Source organism: Leptodactylus fuscus, chromosome 1 (assembly GCF_031893055.1).
Source record: "Leptodactylus fuscus isolate aLepFus1 chromosome 1, aLepFus1.hap2, whole genome shotgun sequence".
In the NCBI taxonomy this organism is placed as follows: Eukaryota; Metazoa; Chordata; class Amphibia; order Anura; family Leptodactylidae; genus Leptodactylus; species Leptodactylus fuscus.
In genome coordinates, this window is record NC_134265.1 from 252,749,168 (window position 1) to 252,776,565 (window position 27,398).

Consider the following 27,398-nt stretch of genomic DNA (forward strand, 5'->3'; position numbering starts at 1 on the left):
GACTGGAAGGCTCCCACTACCAACCTGCCCTCCAGTCCAGAAAAGCCAGCCCATAATAAGGAACAAGAGTTCCAGCAGACTATGCTCTGCTAGAACATGCTTACCCTGGCTTTCCTTTATCTCACCTGGCTGAGGAAACCAGGCGAGATATACACGCCATCCACCACCTTACCGTACACTTTACCACAACATATATATATATATATATATATATATATATATATATATATATTATATATATATATATATATATATATATATACACTCACCGGCCACTTTATTAGGTACACCTGTCCAACTGCTCGTTAACACTTAATTTCTAATCAGCCAATCACATGGCAGCAACTCAGTGCATTTAGGCATGTAGACATGGTCAAGACAATCTCCTGCAGTTCAAACCGAGCATCAGTATGGGGAAGAAAGGTGATTTGAGTGCCTTTGAACGTGGCATGGTTGTTGGTGCCAGAAGGGCTGGTCTGAGTATTTCAGAAACTGCTGATCTACTGGGATTTTCACGCACAACCATCTCTAGGGTTTACAGAGAATGGTCCGAAAAAGAAAAAACATCCAGTGAGCGGCAGTTCTGTGGGCGGAAATGCGTTGTTGATGCCAGAGGTCAGAGGAGAATGGCCAGACTGGTTTGAGCTGATAGAAAGGCGACAGTGACTCAAATAGCCACCCGTTACAACCAAGGTAGCCAGAAGAGCATCTCTGAACGCACAGTACCTCGAACTTTGAGGCAGATGGGCTACAGCAGCAGAAGACCACACCGGGTGCCACTCCTTTCAGCTAAGAACAGGAAACTGAGGCTACAATTTGCACAAGCTCATCGAAATTGGACAATTGAAGATTGGAAAAATGTTGCCTGGTCTGATGAGTCTCGATTTCTGCTGCGACATTCGGATGGTAGGGTCAGAATTTGGCGTCAACAACATGAAAGCATGGATCCATCCTGCCTTGTATCAACGTTTCAGGCTGGTGGTGGTGGTGTCATGGTGTGGGGAATATTTTCTTGGCACTCTTTGGGCCCCTTGGTACCAATTGAGCATCGTTGCAACGCCAAAGCCTACCTGAGTATTGTTGCTGACCATGTCCATCCCTTTATGACCACAATGTACCCAACATCTGATGGCTACTTTCAGCAGGATAATGCAATGCCATGTCATAAAGCTGGAATCATCTCAGACTGGTTTCTTGAACATGACAATGAGTTCACTGTACTCCAATGGCCTCCACAGTCACCAGATCTCAATCCAATAGAGCATCTTTGGGATGTGGTGGAACGGGAGATTCGCATCATGGATGTGCAGCCGACAAATCTGCGGCAACTGTGTGATGCCATCATGTCAATATGGACCAAAATCTCTGAGGAATGCTTCCAGCACCTTGTTGTATCTATGCCACGAAGAACTGAGGCAGTTCTGAAGGCAAAAGGGGGTCCAACCCGTTACTAGCATGGTGTACCTAATAAAGTGGCCGGTGAGTGTATATATACATATATACCATATACTATACATATACTTATTACTTATTGTTACTTATTATTATTACTTATTACAGCTCATTCAGTTTACTTGAATCTGTTTTTATTACATATATAATACTCAGAATAGTAAAATTACTTTTCTCTCTCCTAGTTGAACTGCCTCCCTTCATCTAGAGCTCTTCTCTTGCTCTATTCACTCCAGCAATATAAACAAGACATTGAGGTATGTGTTTTAGGCTGAGGCACAAGTTGATGAAAAGCTGCGTTTTTGCTGCATATTTTAATGTATATTTTGAGCCAAAGTTAGGAGTGGATTTATCAGAAGGAAGAATATAAGAGCTTCCTTTTTAGATTTCCTATTCCTTTTTGAAACCACTCTTAACTTTGGCTGAAAAAATGTAACAAAATCTGCAACATGTGGCCTTAGCCTTAGAAACTTTTAGGCCATAAAAGGAAGCAAAAAAGAAAGGTAGAGAGATGAAAAAAATGTGCTCAAATGTAACACTCAGTATACAGCGTGGGCGATTTACTAAGCTAAATGCGCCAGACGTTTGGGTAAATTTGAACCAAATGACAATGAGGGAGATTTCTGCAAAGTTTTTTCTTAGTTGCCCATAGCGGCTGATCACAGAGATGCTTTCCCTTTGGAAAATGAAAGCTGTGTTGTGATAAACTTTCTATATTGCCCATAGTAACTTATCTTTTAGAAAGTTTTCATAAATCTGCCCCAGTATAATGTTCATGTCATGTATGATTTATTATGTGTTTTAGACACTTTTCACTCCCCACTAGACATTTTTGAAAAGTGTCCTTAAAATGACTGGCAAAAAATGAACAAAAGTTCAAATTTTGCAGCAAAATATTAGTAAAAAGTCAACTGTGGTGGCATAAATAAAGGGAACTTGTCTAAATTAAGCCACACACACCAGGTTTCAGGACAGCCGTCTTGTGGATATCCTCTCAATGATGGGATGATTCACACGAATGACTCCACCATCAACATCAACAAATAAGCTGTCCAGGTAGCTGTAGTTTGCAGCAAGTCTGTACCCATTGGCTGACAATTGGCCAAAAGTGGCCAATCATGTGAAACATTGATGTTTTTGGCCAACATGAACAATCTGCTTTTGGTAGATTATAGTATGGCATCAGTTGGCTGTGAACGAATATTCATAGCATTAACATATTCAATTATCAACTGAAATCAGTCATTTTCCCAATTAAATCTGAGGCCAGATTTAGATGCCGCAAATTACAAAGCATGAGACACTAAGATGAATTTGGACTTTGGACAAACTATGTTTACCAGATGAAAAATATATAGAAAATAAAGTCAATGAAAATAATAAAGCAAATAGAATTAGCAAATTAATTACAAATACATATAGGTTAAAGACATCCTTTAACCACCTCTACCAACTTCAACTCTATTTTTCTCTTTACCCCCTACTGTTCCCTAACAATTATTTCTGTTAGTTTCAGCACCCAGTATGCCAATTAGATGATCTACTATCAGATAGGTGGTGGAACTAATACCACCAATTACTCAGGAATGGTGGGGACTGGAGAAAAAGTTCCAACTAGAATCAATGTAGTTGCATCTATTCAAAGATGCAAAGAGTTTGGTTATGGTGAAAAGTTCTCTTTAACAGAGAGATTGTTTCTTTCATCTATACAAGCACATGCTCAAAATCCTCATGTACTTGATTTTTAGGGATGTGCACACTAGGTGCAATATACCGTATTACTAAAAATAGTAAAGACAATGTCCACCTCATAATAAGTATTTAGGCATTATAGGTTCCACTACAGTAACTCTGACTTGTTGAGAAATGGATGCCATAGGAGGTAGAGTTTTTCCACCACATATCACAGATGTTTGAACACACTAAAATCGTGATGAAATTTGGAGATCAGATATCTTGAACTCATACACCTTAAAGTATTCAGTTATTACATCTTAAACTATATGTGGTGTTGTATGAGTTGTTGACATGTCTGATGTTCATGGAATAGGACAGATGGTTCATAAAGACGTTCACTTCTGGCGTGTCTTCTCTTAATGATCTATAGTAATATATTGTTGGCAGTGGTTACTTACACTTTTACTTCATTGTTCTCGGTGGCTAAAAAAGAAGACATTTGTACATATTATTACCTCATTATTTATAAAACATAATATGAAATAAAAGGGAACCTATAAAGACATGAAATAAAATTGTACACCCTATTTCATACATGTGGATTTTCATATCCAGAACATCATTTATCCATTGGAGTTGTTATGTGGCTTCCTAGTTGTAACAGATACTATACAGTTGCTATAATGCACCAGGGATGTAACAGGATTACTGAGACTTGGGCATTAGGTCAAAAATAATATTACTAGATTTTGATACTATGCCTAGAACTCAATGGCACTTGGCTCCTGGGTCTGTATCACATATGAGTCTGTGCTCTAAAATTGGACCTAACAATTGGTCATTCTGTGTATCTCTTTGTCATTCATCTGTTATGTTTTTAAATGTATGTTAAAAAAAAAATAGATGTCCTTCAATTGGTCTTTTTTTTTAACCTAACCCACTAAATCATGTCATAAAACTGATCCATTGACTTGTATTGGATTCATCCAGGCATGAAAATGGAAAAAAAAAAAATAGGGCACGTATTATTTTTGATGGATGTTATTCAAGGTCAGCTAAAAAAAAAAGGTCCTTTGACTACACCCATAGACTCTCATTTTTCAGAAAATGTCTGTGTGATAGTCATTAACAAACAGACATCACAAAACCATTTTTAATGTTGTGTGCTTGAGGCCTTGTCTGCATTGTCTTTCTAAAATGAAACACAGATTGGAATCCGTGTCTTGTCTTAACAAATATTAGACTGCAGTTCTGTCTTTTCCCACGACACCTCTACTTATGTAGAAAGGCTTATGTGTATAAGATTATATGGCATACCACTACTTGGAAGTCAATTATAAGCAATCCTGAAACATGAACAACAAAAAAAAAGTTGAAAGGACAGGGGCGGATCTTCAGTTATAGTGGGAATGTTAGAAAATTAAGCCCTGCTGGTAACAGGTCCAAAAGGTCCTGGACCACATTTGTCGACTAAATGTCCCTCTTAGGTATCTTTCTAAATATTTGGCCTGCTTTTCCCCCTCAGTCCTGTAAATAATTTTGACTTCAATTGATTTCCGCAGCCAAGGCCTTTATCCTTCTCTAGTGAGCCTCAGAATCCCCACCACCAATTCCTCACTACCTCTGAAAGAATTCCCAGATTGCTAGGCTGGAAGAGCTCTCATGTTTGGAGCTGCACAGTTACCCCAAGTATTCAAAAATATGGGCACCTTGGGTTTCCTTTCCTCGGGACTCTGCCCATTCCCACTTATGGATTGAGACCATCCTTCTTCTATAAGTTTACTATTATGTTCCATTACGGCTATCTTATTATCTCTGAGTCAGAGATAATATGTATTGGTTACCTTGGCTGTGTATTCTCCTCTCCAGGATTTGTATCTGTTGTGCTGTCTGTACTTTAAAAATTAATAAAAATATATTTTCCCCAAAAAAAGTTGAAAGGGAATTACCTCATTAATTGAGATAAAAGATTTAATAATGAGGATATCCAGAATAAATTGGCTTTATGTTCGATATTTGACTTTTTTTGCTTTTCATATTTAATGTTGCTTAGACCATCTATTTCCCCCCATTATATGGAATTCAACCCTCAAGCTAAAAATTATGACTCTAATGAACCCCAATTACTGACAGATATTATATTTGTTTTGTGATCTTAGGTGGGTGTATGCAAATCATTGAATGTGTGAAGTCAATTATAAGTTTTTGTACCAAACGTTTAAGACAACTTCCAAAGACTGTTCTCACCTTGGGGCTTATTCTGGCACATCTTGTATAGAAATATTAAGGCAACAAAAACAACAGAGGCAAGTACACATCCCACGCCAATAATAATTCCTGTAAGAAAAAAAAATAGGAAAGGGTATAGATATTACTCTTCATCACCAACAAATAAATCTATCCTTTCCATTACACTTATAATGTAATCACTTCTATGAGGCTTACTTGTATTGTATATTCTGTATGTATCATTGCATTTTACATGTGTCAAAGAACTAAAGAGGACCTTTCAACAAGTCCAGCTCTTTACATTAATTAATAGCAGCCGCTCCACTGATTTTGGCAGTTAAAATAATTTCTCTAGCTCCTACCATTCCCGAGCAATCAATACTGTTAATTTTGCTGCCTCTTATGCTAGTTAGACTCTGTACTGTCAGAACGGAGGTGTCAAGGAGAAGGCAAGGGCTCCGCTGAGCTCTGACATTGGCTGCCTCTGATTGAAGCTCTGAATCACACCCCCGGCCTGACACCGCCCTTCTGACATTACATTGCTTAAAGGGATTCTACCACTAAAACGCTGTTTTTTCTGCTTTAGACGTCAGAATAGCCTTTAGAAAGGCTATTCGTCTCTTACCTTTAGACGTGGTCTCCGCTGTGCTGTTCCTTAGAAATACCGGTTTTTACCAGTATGCTAATGAGTTCTCCGCAGCAATGAGGGTGGGCCCCAGCGCTCAAATGGCGATGGGAGCATCCCCACTGCTGCTCGAGAGCTCACTCTCGGTAAGAGACGAATAACCTTTCTTAAGGCTATTCCAACGTGGTAATTAGAAAAAAATGTTGCTGGTATTAGTGGTAAAATCCTTTTAAATAGCATATCAGGCATCAAAACTAACTGTGCTTGTTGTTCAGGGATGGTGAGGGCTAGAGAAAAAAAATCTGACTTTGCTGGAATCAGTGCGGCAACAACTACTTACAGTTGATAAGGACTTGCACTGGTGTAGGTAGTCCTTTTTCAAAGGCAATTCCATTTATATTGTTTTATTGGAAACTCTTCCAATAGCCATGAGTATGTTCTATTAACTTACACGGCTTAAAAAAAAAAAATCTGTTCTTTTCTAGCCGGAGGCATTAGCAGAAAACAGACTGCTGTTCACATCATAAATTTGTCTACTGAAGAGTCTCGAGGACCTCAACAATTCTTTAAGTGGTTATATGAGCAATTCATTTGTATGAGGGAATTAGAAGCATTCAATGTCAGATGAATGAACATTCAGCCAACAGCCATCTAAGGTTTATAAGCAGCATTAGGCCTTATTCACACCACAGTGATGTTTCTGATGGATCTAAAGTCTGTTAAAAACAACCATTAATCTGATTTAGATGGCTGTTTTGCATCCATTTTGCAACAAATTAATTTAAGTGGTTTGTAGTTTTTAACGGCCATCAAAAATCTGAGATTCTCTATTTTTGTCTGTTTTCACAGACCCAATAGAAATCAATGGATCCATTTTTAACTAATGCAAAACTCATTGAGTTAAGTTTTCATACGTGCATTAAAAATGGATCAGTAGTTTAGGTCGATGAAATTAATTTATTTTTACTGACAGAAACTGATGCAAAATGTATGACAAACACACGGAACAGATGCAAAACAGCAATTAAAATGGAAGTGTATATCCATTTTTAACAGATGTTAAATGTCACTGTCATATGGACTTATTCACACAACACTGAAAATCTGACGTGTGACAACTGTTTTTGTAATGTCTGTATTGGGAACACATTGAATTCAATCTCTCTATTCACATGCTCGTTTTATTGACTGTAAATTTTTCATGGCCGGCAAAAAACTGACATGCACTATCTTTGTCCTTCAAGACAGACATTGATAGCGTCATGAGAATAGACCTATTGAAATTCATGGGTTCTATAATGGCAATATGACAGCCAATTCCAAAAACATCCATTGCATGGCAAATATTCATGTGAATAAGGGTTGCTCATGGACCTAAACGGATATACACAGCTGTTTTTCACAGATATTAGGTTGGTGGAAAAATGGCATTGACATGAGCATAAGGGTAAGTTCACACAGGGCTTTTTTTGGTCTGGAACGTTCTGGACTAAAATACGGGTAGCTGTCACCGGCATCCAGTTGCACACTCCGCTCTGGATTAGGCCCAAATGAATGGGCCTAGTTGGGAGGGAGTGTCTTCAGGTGGATGTCGCGAGATGAATCCGCCTGAAAGAATGAGCATCTCGCTTCTTTTTCTAGGAGCCAGAACAAACGGCTCCTGGAAAAAAGAACTGGCTGGCTCCCATTGATTTCAATGGGATCTGTCTTTGGTCAGGATTTTGAGGCAGATACCAAAAAACCCTGTGTGAACTTGCCCTAAGGCCTACATGTGGCACTATTCTGTTTCTAAAAGTTGTATAACTGGTCCCAGTACCTAGAGCTACCACAGTATTACTGACTGAATTGAACATAGATATCCATTGTGGTTTTGCTCTGCCTATTTTTGTATATTTATACTGGACCTGCATGCGGTTCTTTGGTTATATAAATACAATTATAGTGGGTTCTGGATATTATGGTTATAACTTAACATAAACACCAAAACGCAGTCATGTTATAACCACGGAAGAATTACCTTTTTTGCTTTTTGAAGGTTCTGTTTTTTCTTCATCTAAAAAATAGAAACATTTTTAACCTTATAACTTTTTACTGTATATTAAATGGAAGCAAAATGGATACAAAAGGCATGTATAGCACCTGCTGTAATAAGACTTAGTTTAGGGCTCATTCACATCTGCGCCCGATCTCCGTTCTGCAGGTTTCCGTTTCCTGCACAAAAAAGAGGCAGGAGACGGAAACCTGCAGGACTCTTTCAAACCCGTTCATTTGAATGGGTTTGAAAGATGTCCGGCTGTGACAAAACCGTTTTTTTTAAATCGGACACAGAGTCGGAAATGCAGTACTCTGTGTCCGATTTTAAAAAACTGGTTTTGTGGCGGAGAGCATAAAACGCTCACCGCTGCTCACGGCTGGACCCGGTCTGACAGCTTTCCGTCTTCTGCATGCAGACTACTGAACGCTAGTGTGAATCTAGCGTTAGGGGTAACCCTGAGATTCAATGCAAGCATTCAATGATTGGCCCGCTTACTAGGTATTTACTGCTGCCTTCCCGTCAGTTGCCTGTGTTACAATAATTCTTTTGTGAGGCCTAGAATTTTTTTTTACCTTTTATCATGACCCTATTAACTATTACACAATTTGCTAGTAGAACATATGAGATGGTGGCCATGTTATAACAATTGTCTGCATTTATTATAGACGTTCTATCATGGCCTGACTAGAAATAAATATCTGAATTAGGTCAAAAATTACATCAGTCAAATACATACATCATATCTAGTCAGTGAATAAGTGCACATACTACATACATATGTCTATATTTTACACTGCTATATACACAAATACACTCCAAATAATACTAGTTGCAAAGTAGAATTTTAGAGCTTACTTGTACATAAATAGTTACATAGTTACTTAGTAGATGAGGTTGGATGAAGACATCAGTCCATCAAGTCCAACCTATAACCCTACAATCCCTACAGTGTTGATCCAGGGGAAGGCAAAAAAAAAACCCTATGAGGCAAATACAATTTGCCCCATTTCAGTGGAAAACGTTGCGACATTTTCTGTTTTTACAGCACTCACTCCATTTTGACAAGTGTTAGCCTGTCTAGTTGTCTATAAACCAAAAAATCTCAAATGTGACTTTAAAAAGTAGCAAAAATTGTTGCAATCCTACTCTAATAAGGAGATGGGATAGAAAGTGGAATAGCAGTTTAGGAAAGAAGTGTTAGATTTATAGATTAACACACATGTAATAATATTTGGTAAAATTTGGCACAAATAATAAAAAAGTCAACTTTAAAAATCTCCCTTACGACAAATTCACCTTTAAGGGTCCTTGAGAGAAAATGAGGGTAAATTTTAACAAATGGTAAATTTTCAGCTTGATTAGTTGTAATGTGTTTATGTAAAAATAGCCTTCACCTGAACTGAAGACACTGCTGCCTATAGCAGATTCAGGTCCCTGGCAGATATTTATCTCTTAATCTATATTTTATGCCTATGTATTTATTTTTGCATGCAAAAGTTACAGACATCCATACATGTAAGGGAAAGGTCATCTGAACTGGCTTATTACAGTAGAACAGGACAGCTACTTTAAGTTTCTTAGCAACTATTGGACATGTTGTATTTCAATGTATCTTTTTGTTATCTAAGGAAATAAACCACCACCAGATGAATCTGTCACTGGTTTACTTTTCTCACACCATTGTTGACATATGTATGCTGGCTGAACCAAGTATAGGCAAGATTGTCTCCTGACTTTCCTATACATCTGTATGTGCTTTAAATGGTCACTAACTTTTCAGACAATTTCGTCTCATTTAATAGAACATGGGATTCTTTAATGCTTTAATCCTTTAATTAAAAATGTTGCTGCTTTTTGCCTCAAAAAAACTCTCTAAAGTTCCTGTGATTAGGTGTCTCCCTTCTAGCAAATTTGCAGTTTGTTCCCTATTGCTAGGAATGTTTAGTCTCCATTAGGGTTGAGCGATCGGGATCGGAAATGTTCAGATTCCGATCGGCGATTGAGTAAATTTCACGATCGCGATTGGAATTCCGATCCTGATCTTTTCTGGCAGGATCAAGGTTGGAGGTTATTTCCCATAATGCTTATCTACTGGCCAATCATGGTGGGAAAAGCTATAGTATTAGATGAGTGAGTACTATTCGAAACTCCCGTTTCAAATAGCACGTACCCATAGGAATGAATGGAAGCTGCCGGCACATAGACTTTGATGGCGTCTGGCCGCTTAACCCCCTGCATGCCGGCTACGTCCATTCATTCCTATGGATTTACGGCAGCCTGCCACTCTTCTGGTTCATCCCTGTTTTACCGTATACTCATCTCTGCTACATTTGAGACGTAGCAGAGCTGAGTATACAGTAAAGCAGGGATGAAGCAGAAGAGTAGATAGACAAGTCAATGTACAGTGATGGAGATGTAGCAGAGTCCAGTATATGGCACAGCAGGGAGGAAACAGAAGAGTAGATAGTATCTATCTCCTTGCGAACTTCGCTCAACTTTCCTGCACAGATCCACTGCTGCTGCCCGTTCTTCTCGCTCCTCTTCTCTTTCATTGACATGTCTTCAGAGCACCCTCCCTAGACTAGTGTTAGAGATGCTGGGAGAAGGCGGGGCTTGTGGCTTAGGAGAGTACCGGGTACTGAGAGGGGAGACATGAATGATGTACTCAAGTCTCCCCGCCAACACTCTCCTAAGCCACAACAAGCCCCACGTACTCCCATCATCTCTAACACTAGCCTAGGGAGGTGGGGGGTGCACACGGCGCTCTGAAGGCATGTCAATGAGAAAGTACTGTACTGAGAAGAACGGGGAGCGGCAGGGGATCTATGCAGGTAAGTGGACACCAGGGGGGCTAAGTAGCTGGGGGATTTTTTTAAATCACTACACAGTGTGGAGTCCAGAAATTGGAACAATTTTTGGACTCCATGCTGTGTAGAGAATAGGATCGTTTTTAAAATCCGATCTTCGATTATTAAAAAAATCCCATTGACTTGCATTCGGATCGGAATTGGGATCGGGTTCGAATGGAAAATGATTGGAAATCGGATTTTAAAAACAATCCTGAAATTTCAAGATCGGCTCAACCCCAGTTTCCATAGATGTAAGACAGGTTCACAATGAGTGAGAGGGAATTGCCCATTAAGCAACCTGGGAGGAGGGGGTGGCAGTGAGCCCTGATACTAGACCCACCCCCAAGTCCCTACCAATTTACCTCAACTACCCTAAACGGTAGAGGGCAACAGGGCAATGGTCCCTACCTATTATAAGTGAAACACTGAATGCAGACAAGACAAACAACAAGAACAGAAGGTCAAACTAGCCAAGGGGACATAACCAGACGGGCAACTAGGTACCAAATTGGAATCAAGAATAATAGTTGAGAGGTCAAAGCAAATGTCAGAATACAGATAATCAGAGAAGAAATTAATACTCTAGCACACTCTAAGACACTAATAGCAAAAACCCATATGAGGACTAATGGGCTGCATATGGGAAGCCCAGAATCCTCTCCCGAAGTGATTGGAAGATGAACTGTCAATCATGAAGCAACAAATGTTAGAGATCCAAAGGGAACTACTGACTGGACTGATACAATGAAACAAACTCTCAGCTGTGCTAAAACAGAATACAACAAGAGGCCCAGGAGCAGCGGATCATAAGTGGACACACCTCCTGCGCCGTATCATGTGGCGGCGGATGGTGCAGAAGTCTGAACGGACAAGGATGTTACAGAGTGGAAGAGATGTTCTTTCTCTCTTGCACCGTGAATGTGGATGGGACAGGCTGATACTCCTCACAGCACTTCAGCAAACTGCTTTCTCTGTGAAAAGGACTGAACAGTCTGCAAATCTCTCATCTTACAATATTAGAAAAGTCTTCTGTGTACTTATATCTACTTCTGACTGCTTGTGAGATTACAGATGGGATATTATTCACAGACTGTAAACCACTTTCCTGACAGTGCTCATAGATAGCTCTTTTCCTCTGTAATACCTGTATGTATTTGCCCTATATTTACAGTTCAGTGTTCCTGATCTCCTATATAATGGTCACTTGGGCTTTTCTCAGCTATATGTTTGCTATTGTACAGTTTTATCTTGGCACAATTACATGTAAACTAGTTTTAGTAGTGAATAGGGCAGACTACTCCTTATTGTACAGGGCTCTGCCTCAGAGACAAATGTAAAATGTGCTGCAGCCACAATGTGATTGTTAGCAGCAGAAAAACTGATAGGACAGCATATATGAAGAATATGAAGAATGATATGGTGTTAGAACTTACTGCCCAGCAATAACCCTTCAGATATCTTAACTTTACAAGGTGCCTGAGTATTCATAAAATGTGTTTGGACACCTATAGTTAGGCTTATGTCTTGTCCCGTGCAGTCTTCTATTTCATGATGGTAGTTGAATACTGACCTTTATGTTTTGTTGGTATTTTATCAGAAGAAACCTCTGGACTTTTAAGAATATTGTCCTGACTGACCGTGGTGTTCACTTCAATCGTTCCATCTGTAAAGCAAAATGTAAATGTACTTTATGAAGTTATAGATTTGAGTGTTGGGTATACACATAATAATCATGGATAAATATACAATATAGCTTTAGTTGATATCTCTACTACTAGATTTGCTGTGCCTAGTATAGCCACTTTTATTATGTAGTTATTTCACCACGTTTAGGCTACATTCACATAACTGTCAGTGTGCTGGTTGTATTTTTCATGGCTAGAAAACTGACCCATTCATTTCTATGGCCACATACACATTCCCTTATCACAGGCCTGTGTATGGCAGTAAACCTGGGGCAACACTCAGGACAGGTTCTATACTTGTCTGTTTTGTAGTCTGGGCTCACTGAGGGCAGTGAATGGAGTCGTAGTCACGTACATGTATCCTCCAGTATATAAATTCCCTTTTTTTTTTTATATAAAAAACAAAAAAAACTTTGCAAGTCTTCAGTAGGTGATACCTTTTTTAATGGCTAACTCATAATGATGACAGAATATGACGTTTCGAAGCTTCCTCTGAGCTTCTTCTTCAGATATAACTAAAAACACCTGAGAAGGTGTTTTTAGTTATATCTGAAGAAGAAGCTCAGAGGAAGCTTCGAAACGTCATATTCTGTCATCATTATGAGTTAGCCATTAAAAAAGGTATCACCTACTGAAGACTTGCAAAGTTTTTTTTGTTTTTTATATTTTATAACCACTGGCTAACACGGTACCAAAACAAACATTTTCCTTTTTTTTTTTTTTACTAATATTGCCCCATACATTGATCATCCATTGTATCACATCAAACAAACAAGCTTAGTATAGCAACATTTACTGACATAGTACTTTTATGTCTGCCTTGCCTTGTAAGCTTTAGATTTAAGTTCATGGGTTATGTAAAAATTTGTTACAATGAAAGTTTCAAAACAAGGGAAAAAAGAATTGTTGCTTTTCTCACAAATAATCAATGACCCCATTTTACATTTAGGAGAGCGGCTCTTCTCACTATGTAATGAGGAGCACAGCTCTGCATGTAGTATCAGGGGAGAGGTGAACTCATATTTTGGATGTCATTTCATATGCTGGAGAAAAGACTCCCCAATTAGTGAATATTCTATAGAATACATTTCATTATTATGCTTTAATAGAACAAAATTTTGACCAACAATTTTCATCTTTCGAAAAGTTAACTGGTTAGTAATTCATTATAGTCTTGTAGTAACAAAGTGTAAGAAAGCATGGATTCTAAAAATAAAGGGGGCAAATATAGTAGTGTGCTTTACAGTTTTCTGCTGTGGAAACATCATATTCATGTGCCAATATTAATGTGTTAGAAATAGAAAGTGGAGTGTTACATAGTTAGGCTGAACACAGACCCGTCCGTCAAGTTCAACCAAGGAATTGGAAGTGGCATGAGTGAAGGAAATAAAGCTATACATTTTCATAAGCGTCTAGCCATTTTTGAAGCTGTTACTGTTGTGACCAGCTCTTTGGGTAGACTATTAAACAGATACACAGTTCTTACAGTGAAGAAGCATTCCCCCCACGCCCAACCAGCAGCACAACTGGGGTATTTCTGCCCCTGTTGCTGTTAGGACTGGTGGAACTTTTAATTAACTAACAGCTTTAACCCCCTATAAGAGGCCGCAAGACCTCCCCCCTGTGTTTTTTTCTGTCCTGTGCGGACAGGACAGGTGGCGGGGGGGGGGGGGGGGAGAGGTGTTGCAACCTCTTACAGGGGGCACCTCTCCCTCCGATCTTCAGCTTCTTACCTCCTCTCCTTGTCTCCTCCCGTCCGGGGTGTTCTCATCCTCCCCCTGTGCCGGCGCGCGTCTGCCGGCACTTCGGCGGGTCAGGAGGCGGGGTGGAACTTCTCTTCTCCGGCGGCGAAGGGGAACTGTAGTGCGCGGCAGTGTTCCCGGGGGGTGGACTTCCGCTTCCGGGTTTGCCGCGCATGCGCAGTTCTCCGGCCGTCGGTCACCGCTAACTGCGGTTTTTTGTGCTATTTTCTCCCCCCTCCCTTGCTGGTGGTGAGGGGGGGAGTATTCAGGTCTCCTCCTGGTCGTGTCCAGTTTCCAGGGGCCCTGTTTGGACAAGATTCGCGTCTCTGTAGTGAGGGGGCGGGGCCTCATCGTAAACCCCGCCCCTCTTGGTTTGCCCGGCTTATTTAAACTCCCCCCTGTCATCACTGCTTTGCTTGCTCACTCTCTGGGTGCTCAAGCTGTCGGTTTGTCCCTCAAGCACATTGTGGTGGTTAACCGTATTGTTTCAGGTTTGGCAGGGGGGGAGGGGCGGGCAAACCTGGTTACTTATATGGAGCCTGAATAACTTGGTATTTGCTTTCTCCTTAGCATGTCCTCCTCTTCATCCTCCGTGCTCCCTTCCCGGGGTAAGACGACTTCCAAGAGGAAGCATTTATCCTGCGGTAAATGCAGGATTCCCTTACCCGACGGATATGAATATAGATATTGCCATGGATGCAGAGGCCCCCCATCAGAGGATACCCCCCTGCGTGATGTGGTCGGCTGGGTAAAAGACTTCGTTCATCAGTCCATGAGAGAAGTTAAAGATACCATCTCCCACATGGCAAAAAGACCTCGAGTAGAGCCCAGTGAGCTCTCTCTCCCCCCTTTGGAGGATCTCCATATTGGGGAGGTGGATTCAGAGGAGGAATCCGAGGAAGCGGAGAAATCTATATTTCCATTGGAAAAGATGCCAAGGCTGCTCAAGACCATCCGGTCAAGGGACCGTGAGAGCGGGGAAGGATCCAGCAGAAGATCCAGATCCTTCAGGGCAAATTCAGATTTAGTCCGAAAGATGGAGGCTGAATGGAGACAGCCGGAAAAAGCGTTTAACTCCACTAAACGCTTTAGATCCTTGTTCCCCATTGCCGAATCCCAGCAGGGAACCTGAGGGTTCCCCCCCAAAGTGGATATGGCCGTGGCTAAGCTATCTAAGCGCACGGTGGTGCCGTCGGAAGACGGATCGAATCTGCAGGATCCTATGGACCGCCGCGTCGAGGGCTCCCTGAGGCGGATATATGCAGCCTCCTCCGCCCAGGCTTCGGTGGGCATCTCCGCTAGCGAGGTGGTGTCAGGCCTTCGGGCTGAGTTGTCTTCCCTGGCTAGGGACATTGACACCGGAGACCACCTATCAGAGGCTACCTTTTACCAAACTAAGCTGGCTTCTAGGGCAATGGCGCTTTCCACCGCGACCAGACGCCCATTATGGCTGAAGCCATGGAGAGCCGATAATGCCTCCAAATTTAATCTGTGTGCCCTCCCCTTCGAGCCTGGAAGGCTATTCGGTAGGGAATTGGACCGAATTATGGAAGGCCTCGCGGATTCCAAGGGGAAGAACCTTCCTCAACCCTCCAGCAGCGGAAGACCTTCCTTTCAGGGCCGCGGATTTTCCAGAAGAGGTTCTCGAGGCCAGAGACGCTCCGGCCCCCAGGCCAGAGGGAGAGGTCGTGGTGCCTCCCGTGACCAGCAGAAGCGCTCATCCTTCTGACTATCCGACCTCTCTTCCCCGCGCCCCCGCAGCTGTAGGCGGCCGGCTTTTCCATCATTCGGCCGCCTGGATTCTTCATATTCAGGACCCCTGGGTCTTACAACTGATCCAGGAAGGATACAAAATAAGCTTCATCTCTCATCCGGCAGAGAAATTTATAACAACTCGCCCTTTTCAGGGCACCAAACAAGTTCATCTAGAGAAGTCCGTTCAGGAGTACGTGGACAAAGCTGCGCTGGAACTGGTTCCTCTTACAGAACGCGGCCAAGGCGTCTACTCTCCGGTCTTCTTAGTTCCCAAGTCGTCAGGCGGATGGCGGATGATCATCGATCTCAGATACCTGAATCAATTCATCCACAAGGTACGGTTCCGGATGGAAACCATCAGATCGGTGCTCCCCTTCCTGCAGCCCGGAGATCACTTCGTTACCTTGGACCTAAGGGACGCATACTTCCACGTACCCATTTTTCCAGCCCACAGGAGATTCCTAAGGATTGCTGTGTACCTAAATGGAAAGTTGTCTCATTTCCAGTTTATGGCTCTCCCATTCGGCATATCCTCGGCCCCCCACACCTTCACAAAGGTAGTGGCTCCGGTCGCAGCCGCCCTGCGCCTCCAAGGGGTCTTTATAGTTCCATATCTAGACGACTGGCTCCTAAAAGCCCGGTCAAAGGAGGTTCTCGCCACACAACTAGAGACCACAGTGGCTTTACTAAACGAGCTGGGCTGGCTAGTAAACTGGCAGAAGTCAGTAGTGGTTCCATCAACCCGGATCCAGTTCCTGGGATTCATCTTGGACTCTCTCAGTATGACGATCTCCCTGCCCTCTCCTCGCAAGGAGAAGATTGGTCGAGCGGCTCATCACCTATCCATTACCCGGAAGGTTACTATCAGGACGGCCATGAAAGTCCTAGGTCTCATGTCTGCCACCATCGAGGCAGTCCCCTGGGCCCTGTGGCACATGCGCCTGTTACAAAGCGAGATCTTGAGAGTCTGGAACCACAGTCCTTCAGGACTTCAGAAGCCTATCCAGTTATCCATCAGTAGCCATCGATCACTGGCTTGGTGGTCTCATCTCCAAGACGGGAAGTCCACGGTCCAGACCTCCTGGATCCTGTTGACTACAGATGCCTCCCTCACAGGATGGGGAGCGCATCTAGGGGAGACCCCAGTACAAGGTACATGGAATCGTCTGGAGAAAACACGCTCGTCCAATTGGCGCGAGCTTACGGCAGTTCACCGTGCACTTCTGGCGTTTGCACCTCACCTGCAGGGACAAGCTGTGAAGATAAGGACGGACAACTTAACAGCAGTTCACTACATCAACAAACAAGGGGGAACCAGATCCCCCTCTCTCCTGCAGGTGACCAACCTAATATTTGCCTGGGCAGAAAAGAATCTGTCCCAGTTGTCGGCAGTTCACATCCGAGGTCGCTTGAACATCCTTGCGGATCAGCTCAGCAGAGGCCTGGTGACGTCAGGCGAATGGTCCCTGGATCCGGAAATCTTTCACCATCTTACCGAGATGTGGGGTCTCCCCGAGATGGATCTGATGGCCACCCAATACAACGCCAAAGTATCAAGGTTTTGCTGCCTGTACCGGGAAGACAACCCTTTGGCGGTGGATGCCCTGTCAATACCTTGGAGGTTCAAACTGGCATACGTTTTTCCTCCCATTCCGATGATTCCGAGGGTATTGGCGAAACTCAGGCAGGACCAGACGTCGGCAATAGTGATCATGCCGTTCTGGCCAAAAAGGGCATGGTTTACCCACCTCATTCTGATGAGTCGAGGGATCTACTGGAGGCTTCCATCAGTCCACAACCTGGTAACTCTAAACAGACAGCTCTGCCAGGACCTGGACAGGTTCAACTTCACTGCCTGGAGGTTAACCGCGCCGTATGTGGAGATAGAGGATTGTCCCAGGGAGCGCTAAGGACACTAGCCCATTCAAGAGCGGAATCTACTAACCGGAGCTATCAGAGGATCGCCCGAATATTCCGAGGCTGATGTGAGGAGAACCAGCGCAACTCCAACAGAAATTCAATTGTGGAATTCCTACAAGACGGCCTAGAGAGGGGGCTATCACCAGCCACCCTGAAGGTTCAAGTTTCAGCTCTGTCCGCTCTCCTGGAGACTCGGCTATCACAAGATCCTCTAATCAAGCAGTTCCTAAGAGGGGCCGCCAGGCTCCGACCCCAGGTACAACCTCCAGTCCCTCGGTGGGATCTGGCTGCAGTTCTACAGGGGCTCTGTGCTCCCCCCTTTGAACCTTTATCTGAGGTGGATTGGAAGTACCTATCATACAAGGTTACCTTTCTGTTGGCAATAACCTCCGCCAAAAGGGTTGGAGAACTACAGGCCTTAGCGGCCTCGGAACCCTTTATAACCTTTTTCTCAGACAGGGTACAGCTGAGGTTTGTTCCAGGATTCTTGCCAAAGGTACCTTCACTTCAGAATATCAACCAGGTAATTTCTTTAGCGGCCTTCTTTCCCTCCCCCACTTCCAAGTGGGAAGAGAAGATGCACAAGCTGGACTTGGTCAGATCACTACGGATCTACCTGGACCGCACAGCCTCCTTCTGGAGATCAGAAAATCTGCTGATCAATGTGTTTGGCCACAATAGAGGTGTCAAAGCATCGAAGGTGACTCTGTCAAAATGGATCAAGGAGGCCATCACCTGCTCCCTGCATGCTCAAGACCTTCCGGTACCTGAGTTTGTCTGTGCCCACGCCACCAGAGCGGTGGCAACATCCTGGGCAGAAAGACGTTCCCTTTCCTTGGAATAGATATGTGCCGCTGCTTCCTGGAGTTCACAGCTGACCTTCGCCAGGCACTACAGGCTGGATTGGCGTGCGGCGGATTCCACAGCGTTTGGACAGTCTGTCTTGGCATCAGCCTGCCAGGATCACCCACCCTAGGGTAATAGCGATACTTGCTAAATCCCCAGTTGTGCTGCTAGTTGGGCGTGGGGGGAATGGAAGATTATGAATGATAATCTGTTTTCCCTTAGCCCAAACAGCAGCACAAGGCTCCCTCCCAGATCCTTGTCATTGTATATATTGTATTTGTATTTGTATACTTTGATACTAACACAGGGGGGAGGAGGTCTTGCGGCCTCTTATAGGGGGTTAAAGCTGTTAGTTAATTAAAAGTTCCACCTGTCCTAACAGCTCACAGGGGCAGAAATACCCCAGTTGTGCTGCTGTTTGGGCTAAGGGAAAACAGATTATCATTCATAATCTTCCATTATCGCCTCTGGAGATTAAACCGTTTTTTGTTTTTTTTTCCGGATGGAAGGAGTTCCTCCGTGTCTTTTTCCTGGAACAGCTTTCCTCTATATTTTTTGTACAGGCCATTTTGTACTCTGCCCAATGCCTGAGGCCTAGAAGTTACCAGCCACCGCCAGAAGAAGAGGATGAAGAGGACGCTGCTGACGAAGATGGAGGCGGCGCTGGATAGAGTTCTCTCATAGCATTGGGGACGCCCCCAGTGCTGTTTGAGCGCTGGGGCCCGCCCCCGGTGCTGCGAGAGAGCTAATTTTCATGTATACATGGGATTGTAGGCAAATGCTTGCGCGGAGAAGACAATGAAAGGTAGAAGAAGAATAGCCTTTCTTAAGGCTATTCTGATGTGGTACCTAGAAAAAATTGTGTGTGAGTGATAGAATCCCTTTAAAGCGACTTCCGGGCAAAATTTTTTAAAAAAATGCCTGTTAGTGCTATTAATGGGTTAATAAATGAACCCATACACCTTTAGCTGTGTTTTGAGTGTTTTCTGGGTGTCTCTGGTATCTCCTGCATTTGTTTACATGGTTCAGCTCCCTCCCCCTTCATCACTCCCCCCCCTCCCATACATCCCCTCCCTCTCTCTCTAGCTTTCCTGCTCTTCCCTACCTACTCAGTCCAACACCCGACCCATATTATATACTTACCCTCCACAGTTCTTCCTCCTTTACTGTTTCTGTCTATGCATGCTCTTCTCCAGCGCTGCCCTGTTCTCTGCAGTGATGATCCACCTCTACTGCCCAGGCGTGGGTGGGCAGTAGAGGTAGATTTATCGGCAGAAGTGCGAACAGCAACACTTGGAGAGACACCATCTCACAGGAAGAAGCATGGAGGGTAAGTATAATGGGGTGGGTGGGGATATGACAGGCCCAGAGATATGGGTAACCATACATTTTTGATTAATTTTGTTATTTAGAAAGTAGGAGGGTATTTAGATTAGTGGTCAACAGTTGTGCCTTTTACAACTCTAGGCTACTTTTTCTATGAACTGGTGCAAAGAAAAATTTTAAGACCCCCATCACATAATATAACAACTCAAATCCACATCTCTGTCTAAAAAGTGGACAGTGCCACCAAATTGACAACAGGTTATGTGACATCATGTCTCTCTTAACCAATTCCGGACCGCCCATAGACTATATACATCCGGGAAGTGGTTGCCTTGTACTGACAGTACGTGCCGGTACGTCCTGCCAGAACACAGCAGCTGCACGAAATCGTGCAATTGCTGAAACTGGGAGCTGGCTGTAACTTCAGCCGGAGCTCCCAGAGAGAAGACACGAAAGGTTTATTCCCGTCGCTGCCTTCTCGATCGCTGTGTATACAGCACTTATTGAGCGCTGTATACACAGCTATGGGTACCGCCATCATGCAGCCGCCCTCTGACCCGGCGGTCACGTTATCTGCCAGGATCAGTGTCTTGCAAGAGCTGCTGGGTCCTACAGGACCCAGATCAGCTCTGTATACTGTGTAGCAGCGTGCAGGAGGCTGTATTCCTCCTGCAACTGGGGCTAAATGTACCAGCCCCAATTGCAGGGAAAATCAGCCTCTAATACAAAAAAAAGTGATCAGATGTCCCCAAAGGTCTCTTATGACCTTATGGGGACACCATCTGAAAAAAAAAAATATTAAAAAAATTAATAAAAAAGTTTTTTTAAATTTTTTTTTTAAATTATTTAAAAAATAAGTAAAATAACACACCAATAAAATGCCGTTATTAAAGGTTATAGCCCCACCCCCGACAACACCATACAAAATAAAAATTACCGTAACGGAGAGGAAAAACTATTTTATAAAATTTTTCAGTTGCACTTTGTGTTATTAAATGAATTTAAAAAAACCAAAAGTGAAAACCAGACACAATTTCCCTCCTATTTTGTTTATATTTTCCCGGATATAAAAAAAATTAAAACACATTCGAAAATAAAAACAACATAAAAATAAAGACCTATGTGTCCCCGAAAAAAGATGCAGAAATTATTGGAATGAGACGTATGAGAAAAATGTTATAGCCCTCAAAACCGCACATACAAAATAAACCTAAAATGTGTCTGGTCCTGGACCACAAATTGGCCCGGTACTGAAGTGGTTAATGAGGTTTGTGATTAATAAACACTGACAAGCAAAAGGGTAACAATGTTTTCAAGTTTGGACTTTCAGGCTCCATCTCACCATCTACTACAGCTTCATACATGAGACTACCATCATTTTCTACACAATCATCTTGGCTATCTCATACATATATTTAACTTGCAACTATTTAGCATATGATCAGTTATGCAGATTCTTGTTTTGTTCCTAAATTTTTTAAAGTTTTTATTATTTTGTTAGTATTTTGCAAATCCATCTTTTACTTTCAACATTGGCTGAATCCTTCTGGGCATTCAAGCATGTCTCAACGAAAATCCTATCCGAAGTCTCTTCCACACATTCCCAATGTTGGCGCATACTGGTCAATTCACTTGGGTAGAAATACAACTTTTTCTTCAATTCAAGTGTACAGGATTTCACTCTCATGAAAAGACTCAGCTCTACACCTGCATGCATACATTTTTCAGAGTTTTCTCACTAGATGCTGGCTATATTCATCTGCAGTCAGGCTGAGTTTTCATAGACAGCCAGGGAACATTTATGTCTTGGGTTATTCACATTTTTTGTGCTCAGTAGAGGAGTGCACACATATGGATATGTATTTGCATAAAACAGTCTTTTATACAAACATAAATCAAAGTGTGACTACAAAACCCCACAGTATGGTAAAATACCCAGCGCATTTCATATTCTACTAGATATTTTACAACCTGGCAGGCAGTCATCTGTGATTTATGCGTGAATAAAGTTTATGAAAATTCTACTTGTCTGTACACACTTCTGCTAAATGGAATCAGAGATTAAGAGAACGGTTGCCATTTTGCATATACTTCTCATTTAATTTTGATTTGCGCTAGCTTTTTTTTTGGCAGAAAAATCGCATTTTCACAAGGCAACATACCTTAGATATCTCACAATAATTGCAAACTTGTGCATTTAGATATGTTTCTATTAAACTATACCAAGTTGCTGATAGTTTTTTTAACCCCTTCCCGACATGCGCCGTAATAGTACGGCGCGTGTCGGGTCTGTAACTATGGCGACCGCCCGGGAGCCGGGCGGCCGTCATAGCCGCCGGGTGTCTACTGCTTTAAGCAGTAGACAACCGGCTCTAATGCCTCCGATCGGTCCCCGGACCGATCGGAGGCATTAACCCCTCCGGCGCTGCTGTCAAAGGCGCCGGAGGCGCCATTTTCCCGGCGGCGCATGGGCGCCGCCATTTTGGCAGGGATCGCCGGCTCCTGGAGCATGCTCCAGGGCCGACCCCCCGTTGCCATGACAGCCGGGAGCCTTGTTAAGGGCTCCCAGCCAGTCTGCAAATTCTCTCTTTTGCAGGCTGGTGTATACAGCCTGCAAAAGAGATGATGATTTTTTGCAATGCATTGCAATGCATTAGCATTGTAATGCATTGCATTAGTGATCAGACCCCCTGGGGTTCAACACCCCTAGGGGGTCTAATAAATGCAAAAAAAAAAAAAAAAAAAAAAAAAAAAAAGTAAAAAAAAATATAAAAAAATATAAAAAGTATTAAAAGTTCAAATCACCCCCCTTTCCCTAGAACAAATATAAAAGTAGTTAAAAACTGTGAAACATATACATGTTAGGTATCCCCGCGTCCGAAATCGCCCGCTCTACAAATCTATAAAAATATTTTTCCTGTTCGGTAAACGCCGTAGCAGGAAAAATAGTCAAAAGTGCCAAACCGCCGTTTTTTCACTGTTTTAATTCTGATAAAAATTTGAATAAAAAGTGATCAAAGCAATAACATTTCCCGAAAATGGTAGAACTAAAAAGTACACCCGGCCCCGCAAAAAAAGACACCCTATGCATCCCCGTACACCTATGTATAAAAAAGTTACGGCCGTCGGAATATGGCGACTTTTAGAAAAAAATTTTTTTAACACCGTTTTGGAATTGTTTTTAGGGGTCAAAATGTAAATAAAACCATATAAATTTGGTATCCCTGGAACCATACCGAAACACAGAATATAGGGGACATGTCATTTTGGCTGCACAGTGAACGCCGTAAAACCAAAGCCCGTAAGAAAGTCGCAGAAATGCATTTTTTCTTCAAATCCACCCCATTCTGAATTTTTTTCCTGCTTCCCAGTACATTATATAGAATAATTAATGGTGGCATCATGAAGAAAAAATTGTCCCGCAAAAATTAAGACCTCATATGACTCTGGGAGCGGAGAAATAAAAAAGTTATGGTGTTTAGAAGGAGGGGAGTCAAAAACGAAAAACGAAAATCAAAAAATGCCATCGGCGGGAAGGGGTTAAGCATGCAAGGACATTTTCTTCATACTGCTTAAATTCCCAATCCCATATTCAGTTACTTTTTCTTGCGTCTGCAGCTATGATCCCAAGATAAGGAATCACATTTATGAAATGCAAATATGACAACTGGGGATCAAAAGGCTGGATTAAAAAAGAACCCAGCTGGACTGCCCACCAATAGCTAGGAAATAGTCGCTAACGATAGCACACCATTGGGTAGTATTTGTCTGGACATGGAAGGAAGCATTGTTCAATATACCAAATGGACACTTAACTGGTGGACTTATTCTAACGATGGAAACATCTAGCATATACATGTAGAATGGGTCGATCATGACTTCTATTCACTAGTCCACCAGTACTCTGGTGAGCTTATGGGGTCCCAGTCCATCATAAAGCATCCAATAAAGCATGCCACTTTTCTTTTATTGTAATTGGAGGCATATGGCGGTAACGATCCCATGTATCTCTATGGCAGCTTTATAATGGTACTGCTCATAACAGAGTCACAATAGCGCCATGTACAGGACACTTTAGTGTCATGTGTTAGTCACAAAATTGTAGCAGTAATGCCATTTATAGTTTATTCCCTGTATGAAGCAATTCTGGTATTTCATAAACTAGGCATTAAGTTCTATTTTGGCCTGAGATACAACTGAAATTACTGGAAGATTTTATTTTTACAGCTATATTAGTAAAAGAAGCTTATTTTTGGACTTTAGTATCTTTGTGCATGTAATGGTTCTGCAATCTTCACACCTCAATGGGTGGATGGTAACTAGGAATTAGGACTAGTTCACACGGGGACATGGAGGAGGATTTTGACAGCAGAATCCACGTCATAATCCTCCTCCATACAATGTTAGTCTATGTAGACTGCTAGCTTTTTTTTTTCTGCTAGCAGAGAAAAAGAAGCGACATGACCTTTCTTCAGGCGTTTTCCACCTGAAGAAAGCAATAGAAGTGAATGGGAAGCGTTTTTTACCGCTCGTTTTTTTGCAAAAAAACGCACGGTAAAAAACGCAACGTGCTTTTTGCGGCCCATTCTCTTAAAGGATCGGAAAACCGCCTGGCAGTGGTTTTTACAAAAAAAACGCTCCACAAAAAGCGTGCCAAGGTCAAAAAAACGCTTCCTAATTTTTTTCCGGTGCCAAAATAAGCCACACGTTATTTACGTGTGAACTAAGCCTTAGAGCTTCACCTCTGTTCCCTTGTATGATATTGCTTAGCTTTACCGGTAATATAGATTATAAGAGGAAAGTCTATTTTTCAGCTCCTGGCAAGAGATAGTTTGCTGCTGGCATTAATGTCCAGACTCCGACACATAAAAATCCTGGCACATTTGGACTCTAACATTGGACAAGCATTACACATATTCTTGTCTGTCATTACATATATAAATTAACTTCTTCTCTTAGTGCAGCAAACTATCCAAAATGACTTCAAAGAACCTGTCATAGTTTGTAAAAATCATTGTAAAGAGAGAAAAGAACAACTGACCAAAGTGTCGAGTAAAAAACATTTTGTATTGACAGTTTTCAGAACCAGGCAATTATTTAGGCAGAGTGAACCAGCAAATGTATGACAGACGGTACCAATTAACTGAGATGGGCATGAGATCTGCAGATTTATGGAGAACAGAAGCAAGGCTGAGGATCGCACAGTACAATACTACTTTATATAGCTGCAATCTATTCAGGTGGAAATTTATCATAGTAATATCAGCATCCAAACTGGAGAAAATGGCATCATCTTCTCTTACAGTTTATGCCACCATATTTATGACAGCCTTATGCATACAGCACATAGTCCCTAGCATGACAACTAGACTAATCCACTGGTCCACTATTATTGATCTACTATTCAGTCTGACTTTGGATTAAATTGTATAGAATAAAAATGCACAACTCTTTACTACAAAATGTGTGAACTCTGTCTTCATGGTACAAAGAAAAAGGCAAATAGACAATTCCAAATGCACAAGTGCTATTAAGGAACATATGTCTGTATATAATAAAGGTGCACCTTAAACAACAATGCAAGTATTAATGTGAGTCACTCTTATGTGTTTACTTACAATCCTTTGGTCTAGAATTAGACTTTACTTTCATGATCAGAAACTATCATTGTGACAATAATAAGAGATATCTAAGAAGTCTTGGTATAAAATATAGATGGATAGATACTGTAGATATGCTCTAAAAGGTCATGGTAAAAAAAAATCTGCAAATTGGTGAATAAGGCAATGCGGGTGTTATGAGGAGGACCAGAGCCACCGCAGCCCTCTTCCCATTGTGCTCCAGAGTCCCCACTTATGGGTCTCGGGAGGTTGGCTGGAACCTCTGCAGTGTTGTGTAGAAGTTACTGGTCTCAACCTGAGCCGGACAGGGGACTTCCGGTTTTGGCTTAGCAGCAGACCAGAGCCTATTTAAGGAGGTCTCTGGCTCCGGACCGCCACTGGCTATTCAGTTGAACTCAGAGTTCTATTAGTAAACATTCCTTCTGTCCTGATTGCCTGTGTTTTTGACCCTTTATTTTGACCTTGCCTCCTGATTTTATACTGTGCCTGCTCCTGTTAATGAACTTGGTTTGCCTGTAGACCTGAACTCTGCTTTGTACTTCGCTACCGCTCCTGTTACCGACCCGGCCTGCCTGACGTTCACTTTGTATTTACCATTGTATTGCTTTGCTCTCTTGTTGAGTACCTGGACCATATAACTACAATTTACTCTCTACTGCCACCTGCTTCAGCCTTCTGGATCCCTGGAGCAACACCACAACTCGAAAAACATCTGCTGGTAAGAGTTCTCATTGTCTGGTTTACTGTAATTTGTGGTGTGCTGTGTGTTTAACATTTCCCGACCCGTACCGCTCTGCCCAGCAATGCAGCCAAGTCCATTCCCACCATATGGGGCTCTGGTGAACACCATTGTGGGGTTGGACTTGGTGCGGCCTAGGGGGTGTTGGACACACAACGCCATGTTAACTATTTTAATCAATGTATCTAGTTCTTGGTTCTTACTGGTTCTTACTTTGGCTCTGAACTGCATTTGCTATACTAACAGTGGTATTTTCCTACCACAACCTTTTAGAGTGCTGTCTGCTTTCTAGGAGGATAGATAGATAAGGAGTATATACCATATCACTGAGCTATGTGAGTGAGCTGTACATCCTTTATTCTATGGAAAGGCTAATTTCCGCAGTCACTCAGATGTGTTAATGTTATACCGCATCAAAATTCCTGTTTGAGCCCAATGACTTCGATTCTGCCAAGCATTCAGTTTAGTCATTGCTGTCATCTATGTTTATGGCACTTCTGCTTCTACTAAATGATAAAGCCAAAGACTTGTCAAATGACCTGCCATCTCCACAGACTATTAGTACAAGAGTGAGGGTAGCAAAATGTTAAGACTGTGATGAAGACGCAGCTTGAATATTTGCAATGACAATAAAAAGGTCAGTCTCTGCAGAGTATTGTTATTGCCAGTGCTTCTTAATCTGGCCGAGTAACATCCTCACTTAGACATATATTACATTTCCCATTTATATTTTTTAGAATAGATGGGTGCATTAATATAAAGTATATCGCATGAGATTTTATTTGCTATGAAATCATTCCATAAATTCATGTCAGAGTGTCCAATTTCAAGGGTTTCTGGTTAAGGCAACTTATTTTTAAAGGGGCTCTATCATTGGGAAAAGTCATTTTTAACTAA

General features: G+C 42.2%; 1 protein-coding gene across 1 annotated transcript in view; it reads right to left on the bottom strand.

The window, feature by feature from the left end:
- The window catches only part of EMCN (endomucin), a 106,665-nt gene that overhangs the window by 27,747 nt on the left and 51,520 nt on the right, over window positions 1-27,398 (bottom strand). The window contains exons 7-10 of the mRNA XM_075285933.1: window positions 12,438-12,530; window positions 8,001-8,036; window positions 5,377-5,466; window positions 3,588-3,612 (exon numbers count right to left, since the gene is read on the bottom strand). Coding sequence (XP_075142034.1) covers window positions 3,588-3,612; window positions 5,377-5,466; window positions 8,001-8,036; window positions 12,438-12,530 — 244 coding nt within the window. The remainder of the gene's footprint in view (window positions 1-3,587; window positions 3,613-5,376; window positions 5,467-8,000; window positions 8,037-12,437; window positions 12,531-27,398) is intronic.